General features: G+C 43.0%; 1 protein-coding gene across 1 annotated transcript; it reads left to right on the forward strand.

Annotated features, from left to right (window-relative positions):
* Positions 1 to 2,374: 2,374 nt before the first annotated feature.
* slc26a10 (solute carrier family 26 member 10) lies at positions 2,375 to 13,876 on the forward strand. The gene is made up of 18 exons (XM_010875114.3): positions 2,375 to 2,968; positions 3,541 to 3,651; positions 4,058 to 4,215; positions 4,900 to 5,064; positions 5,379 to 5,531; positions 5,784 to 5,866; positions 6,021 to 6,168; positions 6,316 to 6,429; positions 7,058 to 7,135; positions 7,444 to 7,539; positions 8,082 to 8,188; positions 8,703 to 8,772; positions 9,042 to 9,221; positions 11,146 to 11,200; positions 11,284 to 11,372; positions 11,573 to 11,627; positions 12,615 to 12,721; positions 13,307 to 13,876. Exons 1-18 carry the CDS (start codon positions 2,701 to 2,703, stop codon positions 13,343 to 13,345), a joined length of 2,076 nt encoding a protein of 691 aa, XP_010873416.1. The 5' UTR covers positions 2,375 to 2,700; the 3' UTR covers positions 13,346 to 13,876.
* Positions 13,877 to 14,178: the final 302 nt, after the last annotated feature.

Here is a 14,178-nt window from a genome sequence, read left to right on the forward strand (position 1 = left end):
AAAAATAGAGCTTTTTGGTCTAAACTCCACTCGCCGTGTTTGGAGGAAGAAGAAGGATGAGTACAACCCCAAGAACAACATCCCAACCGTGAAGCATGGAGGTGGAAACATCATTCTTTGGGGATGATTTTCTGCAAAGGGGACAGGACGACTGCACTGTATTGAGGGGAGGATGGATGGGGCCATGTATCGCGAGATCTTGGCCAACAACCTCCTTCCCTCAGTAAGAGCATTGAAGATGGGTCGTGGCTGGGTCCAGCATGACAACGACCCGAAACACACAGCCAGGGAAACTAAGGAGTGGCTCCGTAAGAAGCATCTGGAGTGGCTTAGCCAGTCTCCAGACCTGAACCCAATAGAAAATCTTTGGAGGGAGCTGAAAGTCCATATTGCCCAGCGACAGCCCCGAAACCTGAAGGATCTGGAGATGGTCTGTATGGAGGAGTGGGCCAAAATCCCTGCTGCAGTGTGTGCAAACCTGGTCAAGAACTACAGGAAACGTATGATCTCTGTAATTGCAAACAAAGGTTTCGGTACCAAATAATAAGTTCTGCTTTTCTGATGTATCCAATACTTATGTCATGCAATAAAATGCAAATTAATTACTTAAAAATCATACAATGTGATTTTCTGGATTTTTGTTTTAGATTCTGTCACTCACAGTTGAAGTGTACCTATGATAAAAAATGACAGACTTCTACTTGCTTTGTAAGTGGGAAAACCTGCAAATTCGGCAGTGTATCAAATACTTGTTCTCCCCACTGTACTGTAATAAAATGTTTCAATTTTCTGCCCTCCCCTATTTGTCTCTATTGCTCATTTAGAATTGTCATTTTGCACTCTATTTGCCTTCACTGCATAACTATACATTCAACTTGTAACACACACTTTACTTAATACTAAAATGTCCTGCCCTCTTCTATTTGCATGTTAGATGCTAACTGCATTTCTTTGTACTCTACTCATACTGTTCAATTACACTAACGTTGAATGTAAACTAATCTAATAAAATCTAAAAAAAACTTTACGGATGTGTGACTTGGGTTGCCCAAACATGCTTGTTAGCATGGTCAAACCACCACGGCTGAACGTCTTTCCAGCACTAAGACAAAAGTTTTTTTTTCCAAGATGTATTTTTTTGCCGTGCCAGCCGGGTCGGTGTGCACGTAGGCCCAGGGGAAGACGTGGTGTGTGTCTGCAGTTCTGCCCTGGACTCGTGGAGCTCTGCACGGGGCCCAGATCCGCTTCGTACCACAGGGCAGGGCGGAGCACTGATGGAGACCAACACTCAACTAGAAACCAAACAAATTCTCCCTTTGTTTTGCATTGTATCATTGTTAATTTTAACCTCTTACTAGATTGCAATCTCCCGCTGCCTCATTGAAAACAATAGTCTCTAATTGGTGGGATTTTAGAGGCCAGTTGTAATATTTCTTTTGAGAAACAAAATGACCAGCATCAGGTTCCCTCTCTATGACCACTGGACAGCAGAAAACTGCCTAACCCCTCCCATCACTCAACCACATCAGGTTATTAATATTAATATATAATATATATCATTAATATATAATATTAACAATCTCCACGTGCTAGAAAACCATAACCATAGGTTCTAACCTTCATACACATAAAACTGCCAACGACTTGTTCACTTAACAGCAATGTGTAATGAACTATGGGAAAATGGGAAACAAACTTTTGTGAAAATTACAGTTTATATATCTTTGATCTTTGACCTGCTACCTGTTCCCACGCCTTCTAAAATCTCTTCTGTTCTCCCTGTGAGATTCAGAAAAGAACATCAGAAGACAGAAATTCTCACTCTTCCTCGGAGTCTAGGGGTGTTTTGATCAATGAAGCGAGGCAGCTCAGAGTGTCTGATTACGTTTTAGAGAACAGATCTCTCATTTCTCCTTTTTACCTTGAAGACCAATTTTCTGTGAGCAATGACAATCACCAGGCTTATTTCCTATGGGTCGATTTAAACACGAAGAGAAGAGCTATTATACAGAAATCCATCCATCACGGAAATGACCTTAAATAATTGTTAAGTGATATGGTTAGAAGTTACACTATACCTCTACTCCAGCAACAATACCGCCTTTGATCTCAGCGGGGGCTTAAACAGAGCTGTACTTTGTATGAGATATCAGGAGAGGAATATATATATTTTTTTATGAATAGTCAACTACTCTGTGTGTGTGTGTGTGTGTGTGTGTGTGTGTGTGTGTGTGTGTGTGTGTGTGTGTGTGTGTGTGTGTGTGTGCGTATGATTGGGGGAGTGGTGGGGGGCGGGTGTAGGAGTTGATTAGCATGTCTGTTTATTAGTAATATTTTTATTTATCTCTAAATTAAAATAATTGCAGCAGTAGGACCCTGCGGATTGTTCTGGACCACACATCCATTAGTTAAGAAACGTTGTACAGGGACACAAGCATACCTATTGGATTCTCTGCCAGAGCCAAGACGCGAAGAAAAAAAAAGATTAATGCAATAGCAAAAAAATGTCATCGAGCATCGAGTCATTGGCTGACCAGACAGGGAAATACTACGGTTCGTGATGACACTACAGAGACAGAATCGTACTATATATATGATAGGCGGTAGAGGCAGCATATTTTAGCCTCGTCTGAAGAGATACTACTTGAACTTTATTTTAAAGTTTTAACCGGACAATAAAAACTCACCTGGGTAGAAGTGATGAGCACTTCAGTGGCTGTGTACCGGAATATTTACACCGAGGACCGGTTCAGGCAGTCGTTCGGTACTGAGGACAAGCCCCGTCGGCGTGGTGAAGGGTTTCGCCAGAAGCTCGCGGAACGGTGCAGGTGTTCGGGCGCAGCATGCGTCCACCTGTTGAAGCAACGTGTGCCCATTCTCAACTGGCTGCCGAAGTACAAGCTGAAAAAATGGATATTAGGAGATACAGTAGCAGGACTAACAGTTGGAATTCTTCACATTCCACAAGGTGAGTGTATTAAGAAGTGAATTAATTTAATATGATTTTACCTACTGATATTGACTTGTTGTCTTCAGAAATAATTTTGCTACTACTAACCTTTACCCTTTATCTGTGATTACGTTTTTTTCTCTCAATTTTATTATTCAATGATGTTATGGTCATTTAGGTTATGTTATGTAAGACAGCAAAGTTATTTTGGTAACGTTAACTAAATATACACCACGGACCATTCAAGCTTTATATTGAGATTGAATGTAGCCTGTATTTTAACCACCAGTAATATAAAATATGTACAACATTTATAAAAAAGTGATTCTTTGCTGACCTTGACAGAACAAAAGCACGCAAAAATGTACTCTCAATGGATATAATGTACCTCAAACCTTTTCGGACAATATAGTCAAGAAAACACCAGTACTGAAAGTTGCAATACAGAAATAACAGCTGTTATTCCATTGCATTTTTTAGCAGCATTATTTCCTGCAATATAAAAGGTTTTTAACTGAAAAAATGTAGAAATTACAACTATAGCCATGCATGTGATGGGAACCAATATTGTTTTCTCTTCCTGAGCACAGGCATGGCCTTCGCATTACTGACATCAGTGGCGCCCATCTATGGCCTCTACACCTCTTTCTTTCCTGTGGTCCTCTACATGCTGTTTGGCACAGGACGCCATGTCTCAACTGGTAATACCCAACGGTCGTTAATCCAGGAATGTGTGACAAACTGGGTTTTGAACCAGGGTCTCCTCTATGCGTGGATAACATTCTTAGAGCCTCCTGAGTTGAAGGCAAATGCGTTCATCACGTGTGTTGCTTTAACCGAAACTACGTATGTTGCACCTGTGCTGACACTGTTGTTGAGCAGCGGCGTTAAAGCTTTGTGTTGCTGTGTGGTGAATGACTGGACCCCCTTTGTCTGTCTGAGTAGCCAATTACAATTAAATTCCAGTCAATTAGAAATTAGCCTCAAATTCCACAATGCTGTTCGACAAGGAAAACGTTGGACCTTAGGTTGGGAGTTTGTTTTACCTTTTTGAGTCGACCGGAATTATAAATAGAATTGACCCATTACCGTGTCCGCGTGTCCCAGGTACCTTTGCCGTGGTCAGCCTGATGACAGGCTCGGTGGTGGAGCAGCTGGTGCCCACACCTTTACAGCTCAACACGTCCAGTCCGGAGGCTGCCGAGTTTGAGGCCCAGAGGATTGGTGTAGCCTCTGCTGTTGCCCTGCTCTCGGGCATCATGATGGTGAGGAATATATGCATAGCTTGACATTATGTGATGTGTGCTCCTTTGGAAGCAAACCACCAGACAATAGTAATGTGGCCACTATAGAACAGCCACTGTAGAGAAAGGACAAGAAAATAATCCCAAGACAAGATTAATAAAAACAGCACAGACAAAACCGAAATGAAAAGAAAATAAGCCTTTCCCCTACCCTTCACTAATGCCTGCCCCCCCATCTCCATCACAACACAACAGAGGAAAGCGGCAGAACATTGGAATACATGATCTGAAAAGCTGCTATCCACACTACTCTATGACACTTTAAACAGGAAGCCAAAGAGAAAGGGCACTAGGAATTGATGGAAAAGATGTCATGACCCTAAATACATCAGTATTATCAAACTCATTTTTCCCTCACAGCCACATTTTTCCTTCAGCATGGTCCTGACTGAAAATGTCTTGCTGGCAACATATTAATATCTGTCCATAGTTTGGACAATTGCTAGTGCTACTCACACAATTTACCCAATCCTGATCGTATTCTATTTGAATGTAGGTCCATTGTAATATCTACCATCTCATAATAATTCAGAAAATATATTGGGCTTGTTCTCTCAAACTAGCCAGGGGCCTGTGCTCTATCTAGATCATATGTCTATGATGCTGAGACTTTATAGCCGTGTCTCAATGTTGTCTGTTCCCCAGCTCTGCATGTTTGGGCTACAGCTGGGATTTCTCTCTACATACCTGTCTGAGCCCATTGTGAAGGCATTCACCAGCGCTGCCGCCTTCCACGTCACCATTTCCCAGCTGCAAAGCATGCTGGGACTGCGGCTCCCCCGCCACACAGGCCCTTTCTCCCTTTTCAAGGTCAGCAATGTAATGAAATTCAGTAGGGGAAAGCAGTTGGGGAAAACATTACACTGCATACAGTGTAAAGTTTACAAACACGGCATTTTGTGGTAGTACAAGGTTGGCATAAAATGGTTAGCTGTCATAACAGGCCAGGTTCTGTGACGGGGAGGACAAGATTAAAATGAAACTGGACTGAGAGAGCTCTCCACAACCCAATAGCTTATATTCCAACTGTTAAAAAGCCACTTGACCATCATAGATACTTGGCTGTTTTAAGACACAGCTCTACGCTTCACTGTAATGCCTTTTCCACTGTGTCCCCCCCCCAGACCCTGGCATCGGTCATTGAAAATCTCCCTCACACCAACATGGCGGAGTTTCTGATCTCCCTGGTGTGCCTGGCCATCCTGGTGCCGGTCAAGGAGGTCAACATGAGGTTCCGACATCGCCTACGCACACCGATCCCTGTCGAAATCCTCACGGTCAGTCGCAGTGAAAACAAGGAAGCGCACAAACACCAATCCCTTTTGTGATCCCGTGGGTCAGTCGCAGTGAAAACAAGGAAGCTCACAAACACCAATCCCTTTTGTGATCCTGTGGGTCAGTCACAAAAAAAAAACACACACACAGATTTCTGTTGAGATCCTCATGGTCAGTCACAAGCAGTTATTAGCTGCTACAACGCCCAAAGTAGTGTTTATAGAGGTATGTACTGATCAATTTGTCTTTCTCAGGTTATTATAGCCACAGGAGTTACCTATGCTTCCTCTCTGGACTCCACCTATGACATTCAGATAGTTGGTCACATCCCAGCTGGGTAAATATGACTCCGCCACCTCTAGACTGATATCATATCTGGATCTTACTGACTTTATTGTACTTGATCAATTATCACTGGATGGCACAGAGGTCGCTTTGCTTTTAACGACTTCACCGCGGACCTGACTGTTCACATGTGTACGTCATTTTAGCTTCCCTGGTCCGCGCACGCCATCCTTGCACGTGTTGCCTGAGGTGGCCGGAGACACCGTTGCCATTACGTTCGTGGGCTACGCCGTGTCCGTCTCTCTGGCGATGATCTACGCAGACAAACACGGATACTCCATCCATCCCAACCAGGTAAAGTCGCCACAGTACGATTCCACGCTGCGACCTCAGTGTTGAGTCCGTCAGGCACCTGCCTGGTCCTCTGACGTGGGCTGATGGAAGGAGACACAGCCCAGGCTATGCTGAGTTATGCACGTTTTCATTCCTGCTTCCCTGCAGGAGCTCCTCGCCCACGGTGTCTCCAACACGGTGTCTTCTCTATTTACCTGCTTCCCCAGCTCTGCCACGCTCGCCACCACGAACATCCTGGAGAGTGCTGGTGGGTTTACCCAGGTAAATCCATTCCCTGCTCTTCCACTTTCCAAATGCCTAACCAATGTCTTTGACGAAGATTCATAGATTTGTTTTCAGCCACGTCATGCTTTATTCAACCGGAAAGCGGTGAGATATAGAGGAGAGTTTTAGATGAAAGAGAAATAAGCTGAATTCATACTGCAGCAGTACATGGACTGTAGGCAATAGGTCAGACCATGGGACCTCCCAAGGCCACTCACACAATTTCCCCGATCCTTGTTCTTTGCAGATGCAGAGGGCTGAATGCACAACATCCAGCTGTGACTCTGATGAGACTGTCGTTTTTTAAACGTAATGTTGTTCCTGTCATGTCTGTGTGTTTCGCGGACTCTGATTCTCTGCTGAGACTCTGTCGTTTTTAAATGTGTTGTGTCATGTCTCTGGTCTGTTTGTTGTGGACTCTAATTCTCTGATGAGACTGTTGTTTTTAAACGTGGTGTTGCTGTTGTCATGTCTGTGTGTTTCGCTGACTCTGATTCTCTGATGAGACTCTGTCTTTTTTAACGCAAGCTACTTGGGATCCAAATTAACTTCATAAACTTCACAGGTGCAAAGAATATGTGTACACAGGGCTTGTGGTTTACTCTGTTTGTCTCTGTCCGTACAGCTATCTGGTTTGTTCACCAGCCTTGTGGTTCTGGTCGTCCTGCTACTGATTGGACCTCTGTTCTACTTCCTGCCCAAGGTGAGTGATGGGTATTTCATGAAGGAATGGGGGTGCAGTGTGTGTGTGTGTGTGAGTGTGTGTGTGTGTGTCTGTAATAGCAATAACATGTCAGGGTTCATGGTAATATACCACGACTAAGGGCTATATTCAGGTCATCCTTGGTATGTTGCCATATACCACACCACCTCAGTGCTTACCTTCGCCAACATCTCAACAGGCCAGGCATCTTCATTAGGGCGTATTGCAGTACAAACCCGGATGCTGTGTGTAGGTTGGATGTGGTTCTACCCACCCCTGTCTATCTCCTCCTCTGTGCCTCCCCTTAGGCTGTGCTAGCCTGCATCAATGTCACCAGCCTCAGGCAGATGTTTCTACAGTTCCAGGACCTGCCAGACCTCTGGAGGGTCAGCCGGATAGACTTTGTGAGTTCCTCTGAGATAACAATGTTTCTATCACCACACAGTCCAATGAGTAGATGTAACGTAAATCACTGTATGAATGTATGGACTGTGTATTATTGACTGTATGGACTGTGTATTAGTGACAGTAAGGGCTGTGTATTAGTGAATGTATGGACTGTGTATTAGTGAATGTATGGACTGTGTATTAGTGAATATATGGACTGTGTATTAGTGACTGTAAGGGCTGTGTATTAGTGATGGTATGGACTGTGTAATAGTGACTGTATGGACTGTGTTTTACTGACTGTAAGGGCTGTGTATTGGTGATTGTAAGGGCTGTGTGTTAGTGATGGTATGGGCTATGTAATAGTGACTGTATGGACTGTGTATTAGTGAATTTAAGGTCTGTGTATTAGTGACTGTTAGGGCTGTGTATTAGTGACTGTATGGGCTGTGTATTAGTGAATTTAAGGTCTGTGTATTAGTGACTGTAAGGGCTGTGTATTAGTGACTCGAAGGGCTGTGTATTAGTGACTGGAAGGGTTGTTCTGCATGTTGTTCAGGTAGTCTGGCTGGTGACCTGGTTGTCTGTTGTGGTCCTAAATGTCGACATGGGTCTGGCCATCGGAGTAGTCTTCTCCATGATGACAGTCATCTGTCGCACGCAAAGGTACGTTAGTCACATGTTCTTGCACTCATCAATAATTGATTATATTACTAGATTTACCAGCAACATCGCTGTGCTCTGTACATTCCAACAGTGTGATGTAACACCATGGAGACCGCCGTGAGTCTGAATGAAGGCCCCCAGTGTAGAGACCAGTGTATTTACATCCCTCATGGGGAGGAATTAGTAGTCCTCATTGCATGGCTGGTCCTGTAGGATGATATAACCTTGATGCACTCACCAAAGGGATAGACAGAACTGATATAACCACTGCCATAAATAGATGCCTATAAACACACACACACGCAGGCACACACACACACACACACACAATAAATCCAAGTAAACTTCCCATAAACTGTGTGCAAACATAAGTATGGCGGTAGACTTCCGTGTTTTAGTGTTTGCGCTTCATGCAGATTGTCTCTATAAGCAACTGCTGATGTGATAAGGGGCTTTATAAAGGGCATGACATGATGTGGTGTTATACCGGCTGTGCTGTGGTTGTTTTACCCAGGGCAGGGTGTTCGGTGCTGGGCAGGGCGAGCAACACCGAGATCTACAAACCTCTGGAGAACCACAACAAGGTGACAGGACACCAGACATCGCAATACTGTTACTTCCAGTGAATTGTTTCAGTGAATGCAGATGTAAAGAAAAAATGAGTCAGAAGAAGGCAATTGTGAGAAAACCCTAATTTGAGTTTTTGTAAGGTCCACTGTTGGTTTTTGGTTAGGGAAAACACTCTCTTCCAGCGCGCGTGTGCCAAACCCCCCCCCCTCCCTGAAAAAAGGGGTCAAGGGAAGTCTGGCTGCCCTATTGACCTACCTGTGTCTCTTGCTCTACCCACCCGTAGTGCTCCGAGGTGCCGGGGGTGAAGATCCTGACCTACAACGGGCCCATCTACTATGGCAACCGCAGCTTCTTCAGGGAAGACATGAGTCGTCTGCTGGGCCTGTCCCCGGAGAGGATCCGCAGCAGAGAGAAGGCCAGGAAGGCCCAGGCGAAGAGGGAGAGAGAAGCGGTCGACACTGTGGTAAGGCAGCACCTTTGGGTTTATTGGTCCCACTGCTACTTCAGTTCAGTCTTTCGTCTCTATGATTGTCTTCATCTGATAAACCATAAAATGCACAAATGTATATATATACACTACTATACACATATATATATATATATATATGCCGATTTTGCAGGTTTTCCCACTTACAAAGCATGTAGAAGTCTGTCATTTTTATCAGAGGTACTCTTCAACTGTGAATGACGGAATTAATAACAAAAATCCATAAAATCACATTGTATGATTTTTAAGTAATTAATCAGAAAAGCAGAACTTAATATTTGGTCCAGAAACCTTTGTTTGCAATTACAGAGATCATACGTTTCCTGTAGTTCTTGACCAGGTTTGCACACACTGCAGCAGGGATTTTGGCCCACTCCTCCATACAGACCATCTCCAGATCCTTCAGGTTTCGAGGCTGTCGCTGGGCAATACGGACTTTCAGCTCCCTCCAAAGATTTTCTATTGGGTTCAGGTCTGGAGACTGGCTAGGCCACTCCAGGACCTTGAGATGCTTCTTACGGAGCCACTTCTTAGTTGCCCTGGCTGTGTGTTTCAGGTCGTTGTCATGCTGGAAGACCCAGCCACGACCCATCTTCAATGCTCTTACTGAGGGAAGGAGGTTGTTGGCCAAGATCTCGTGATACATGGCCCCATCCATTCTCCCCTCAATACGGTGCAGTCATCCTGTCCCCTTTGCAGAAAATCATCCCCAAAGAATGATGTTTCCACCTCCATGCTTCACGGTTGGGATGTTGTTCTTGGGGTTGTACTCATCTTCTTCTTCCTCCAAAAACACTGCGAATGGAGTTTAGACCAAAAAGTCTCATCAGAACACATGACCTTCTCCCATTCCTCCTCTGGATCATCCAGATGGTCATTGGCAAACTTCAGACGGGCCTGGACATGCGCTGGCTTGAGCAGGGGGACCTTGCGTGTGCTGCAGGATTTTAATCCATGACGGCGTAGTGTGTTACTAATGGTTTTCTTTGAGACTGTGGTCTCAGCTCTCTTCAGGTCATTGACCAGGTCCTGCTGTGTAGTTCTGGGCTGATCCCTCACCTTCCTCATGATCATTGATGCCCCACGAGGTGAGATCTTGCATGGAGCCCCAGACCGAGGGAGATTGACCGTCATCTTGAACTTCTTTCATTTTCTAGTAATTGTTCCAACAGTTGTTGCCTTCTCACCAAGCTGCTTGCCTATTGTCCTGTAGCCCATCCCAGCCTTGTGCAGGTCTACAATTTTATCCCTGATGTCCTTACACAGCTCTCTGGTCTTGGCCATTGTGGAGAGGTTGGAGTCTGTTTGATTGAGTGTGTGGACAGGTGTCTTTTATACAGGTAACGAGTTCAAACAGGTGCAGTTAATACAGGTAATGAGTGGAGAACAGGAGGGCTTCTAAAAGAAAAACTAACAGGCCTGTGAGAGCTGGAATACTTATGTCATGCAATAAAATGCAAATCAATTATTTAAAAATCACACAATGTGATTTTCTGGATTTTTTAAATGTACCTATGATGAAAATTACAGACCTCTACATGCTTTGTAAGTAGGAAAACCTGCAAAATCGACAGTGTATCAAATACTTGTTCTCCCCACTGTACATGGATGTAGCACAAAATTCTGGGCCCTCTGAGGGCCCCTCCCCACTTTATTCAAGATGCAAAAAATTTTGAGGGCCCCTCTACACATTAGGGCCCTATATACTTAGTACCCCTTTTCCCCCCAGTCCAACGCCCCTGCCACTGTATATATATATAGATATGCCCACAGTCCCTGTGTATATATATATATATATATATATATATATATATATATATATATATATATATATACCATATATTAAACAACAGTCCTCAGTTATCTTCTGTAACTTACTGGTTATGAATTTTGATTTTAGGAGAGAGGTGTGGCAAACACGTCGTTTTCATCTGAAAATGACTTCTTTAAATCCGGTGAGTTGTTATAAATATAAAGGGGGAGAACAGAACTCCACCAGAAATACACTGAACTAATGCATGTATTGTGGTCTCTTCAGAAACGGCAGAGAGTGAGGTCCAAGCAGTACTAATGGATTGCAGCAGTGTGATTTTTGTAGATGTTGCTGGAGCCAGATTGTTCATTCAAGTGAGCAAATTAAATCATATCGGTATTTGGTTGTACAGTACCGTCTTCTATATTTGTTGTATAGCACCTTCTATTAGACTGGTCCGTACCGTCTCCTAGACTTGATGTATAACTACCTTCTACTAGATGCGTTGTCTTAGACTGTTATGCTTACTTGTAAAGAAAAAAATCTGTGTAATGAGCAATGCCTTTTCTTCCAGATGTGTATTGAATGCCAGAAAGTTGGGGTTTGCATATATTTGGCCAATTGCAATGGTAAGTTCAACTAAGTAATGTTTTGCAGTAATTTCAATAGAAATAGCATAAGTAATGTAAATGTATGGAGTCTGACCTGAGGTTATGTTACATATTTTGATTGTAGATCTAGAATACTGCCAGCTCTACAACCAGCCTCACTGTTTACAATCAGCTGTGGGACGTTTTTTTTCTTTGAGGGGATTTACTGGGGCAGTATATACTTATAAATAATTGGTAGTTGTGGCATACCATGCTCAAGGGTCCAGCAAAGAGGGACCCAAATTAACCCCGGGGGGTGGATTGTTGGACAGGGTGTCCTTGTCACATTGCGCTCTAGCGACTCCTTATGGAAGGGCTGGGAAGCTCAGTCGTGGTTACAGCTGGGGAATGCGTTCCCCTCTCAAGCCAGAGGAAACGTCATCCTTTGTGCAAGCAGTGCGATAAGATTTAGAACGGCTTGGTGGGAATCTCTGTATTTGACAATCACACATCTGCTGTGGGGTTGTGGAGACGAGGCAACACCATAATGGTGAATTAAACACCATGGGATGGGAGGAAATTCACTAAAATATTGGTAACATCACACATGCCCCTGTTTTTGTGTAAATAATTAGGAACAGATATGTTATTATGAAGTTTTATTTATTCAGGGGAAGCCAACTGAGACCAGTGTCTCATTCTCAAAGGATCCCAGAGAGCAAACAATTTACCAATTAACATGATCAGCACAAAAAAAATCCCCCATATCCATCAACACACATTCAATCTCTGTGAGCTAATGATCTCTGCAATCTAAAGGATCTCTGTGAACTAATGCTCTATGAGAACTAACGATCTCTGTTAACTTATTTCTCATCAGTATTCTAAACTGCTCTTTTGGCCCTTTATAGAAGAAAACTTTGGGTGCATAATACAATCACCTCTGGACGCTCATTGCGGAACCCAGGCCTAGAACACTGATACATTTTTTAGAACTTTAAACAGAACATTTCATTTTACCTACAGAGAGTGTTCTAAAGATCCTAACCTCAAGTGGATTGATGAACTACATGAACCCACAACACATCTTTGTGACGGTCCATGATGCTGTGATGTACATTCAACAACAGAAGGTCGGTACAAATCACATGTAATCATTAGCCATGACTGGCATCCATTTATACCAATACTGTTATAAATCACATGTAATCACTAGCCATGACTGGCATCCATTTATACCAATACTGTTATAAATCACATGTAATCACTAGCCATGACTGGCATCCATTTATACCAATACTGTTATAAATCACATGTAATCACTAGCCATGTCTGGCATCCATTTATACTAATACTGTTATTGTAATATGTCTGGCAGGAACTATTTAAACACTACAGGCGGCAGGGTAGCCCAGTGGTTAGAGCATCTGTCTAGTTACAATAAGATTACTAGCTCAAATCCCCTTGCCGGGAAGGCTTTAAACAAATCAGTCGTTCTGTCACTGAGCAAGGCAGTTAACTGTAACAACCAGGTTGTAGCTGAAAATGTGCAATTTAGTCTCAGTAAATACATACCTGTCAATATACAGAAAAGAAAATCTAAATAATAATTGCATTTGAATTTTTCATAACGGTTATCGCAAAGCTCAATTTTATGGTATTAATATCATATTGCAGAAACCATAATCTGTGAACTTGCTTGTTTTTGTTCATGACAGGAAAAACCTCCAGAAAACAATACCACTATATGGGTGTGAGACGGACGGTCAGACACTTTACAGCTCAAGATGAACTGATATGCAGTAACATGCAAGGACCAGTGAGGAACGTCTTTGCCTCTACAATGATTGTACAGTTTAAAGGTCTTTACAGGTTTGGAGTGGACTCTATATACCCAAAACCTGACCTGGCCCAATCAAAACACGTCCACGTTTTTTTCTGTATAACATTATACCCAGATTTTCTATCAATTTTAATGGTGTCTAATGATTGGTTAGGACATTTTGTTATTGCAGCTCCTCCCCAGGGGCTTGGGAGAGTTGAAGATTGTGACATACTTCCTATGCTATGCACCACCACTGCGAGTACGGTACCCGCAGGTACCCAAACCAATACAATGAATCACAATAGATGTCTTTGGTTCGAAACAGATTTTGTTCGTATTGTCCTACGGTCCATTCAGTATTGGGTACAATGACCTCTGAAATACCTAAGGGTCTTAATTTTTAAGTAAAAAAATATTAAGTTCTGCTTTTCTGATTAATTACTTAAAAATCATACAATGTGATTTTCTGGATTTCTGTTTTAGATTCCGCCTCACAGTCAAAGTGTACCTATGATAAAAATGACAGACCTCTACATGCTTTGTAAGGAGGAAAACCTGCACAATCGTCAGTGTATCAAATACTTGTTCTCCCCATTGTACATTGCATATGTACCTTGTAAGCCATGACAGGGATTCAGGACAGCGGTATTGTAGCATTTCACTATAAAGTTAAGTGGCAATCCCAGTATTTTGTAGAAGTTTTTGAAAAACAACACTTAAGAGACTTGCACAAATGATCATGGCGGCCGTGGAAGAAATGACACA

The sequence above is a fragment of the Esox lucius genome, chromosome 12 (genome assembly GCF_011004845.1).
Source record: "Esox lucius isolate fEsoLuc1 chromosome 12, fEsoLuc1.pri, whole genome shotgun sequence".
NCBI classification, from domain to species: Eukaryota; Metazoa; Chordata; class Actinopteri; order Esociformes; family Esocidae; genus Esox; species Esox lucius.

What these genes read in the sequence shown, in the direction of transcription:
- slc26a10 (XM_010875114.3), top strand. Translation starts at nt 2,701, where the DNA reads ATGAGCACTTCAGTGGCTGTGTACCGGAATATTTACACCGAGGACCGG. An exon ending in AATTCTTCACATTCCACAAG is followed by an intron (nt 2,969 to 3,540) that starts GTGAGTGTATTA and finishes TCCTGAGCACAG; the next exon opens with GCATGGCCTTCGCATTACTG. An exon ending in GGGTCAGCCGGATAGACTTT is followed by an intron (nt 7,540 to 8,081) that starts GTGAGTTCCTCT and finishes CATGTTGTTCAG; the next exon opens with GTAGTCTGGCTGGTGACCTG.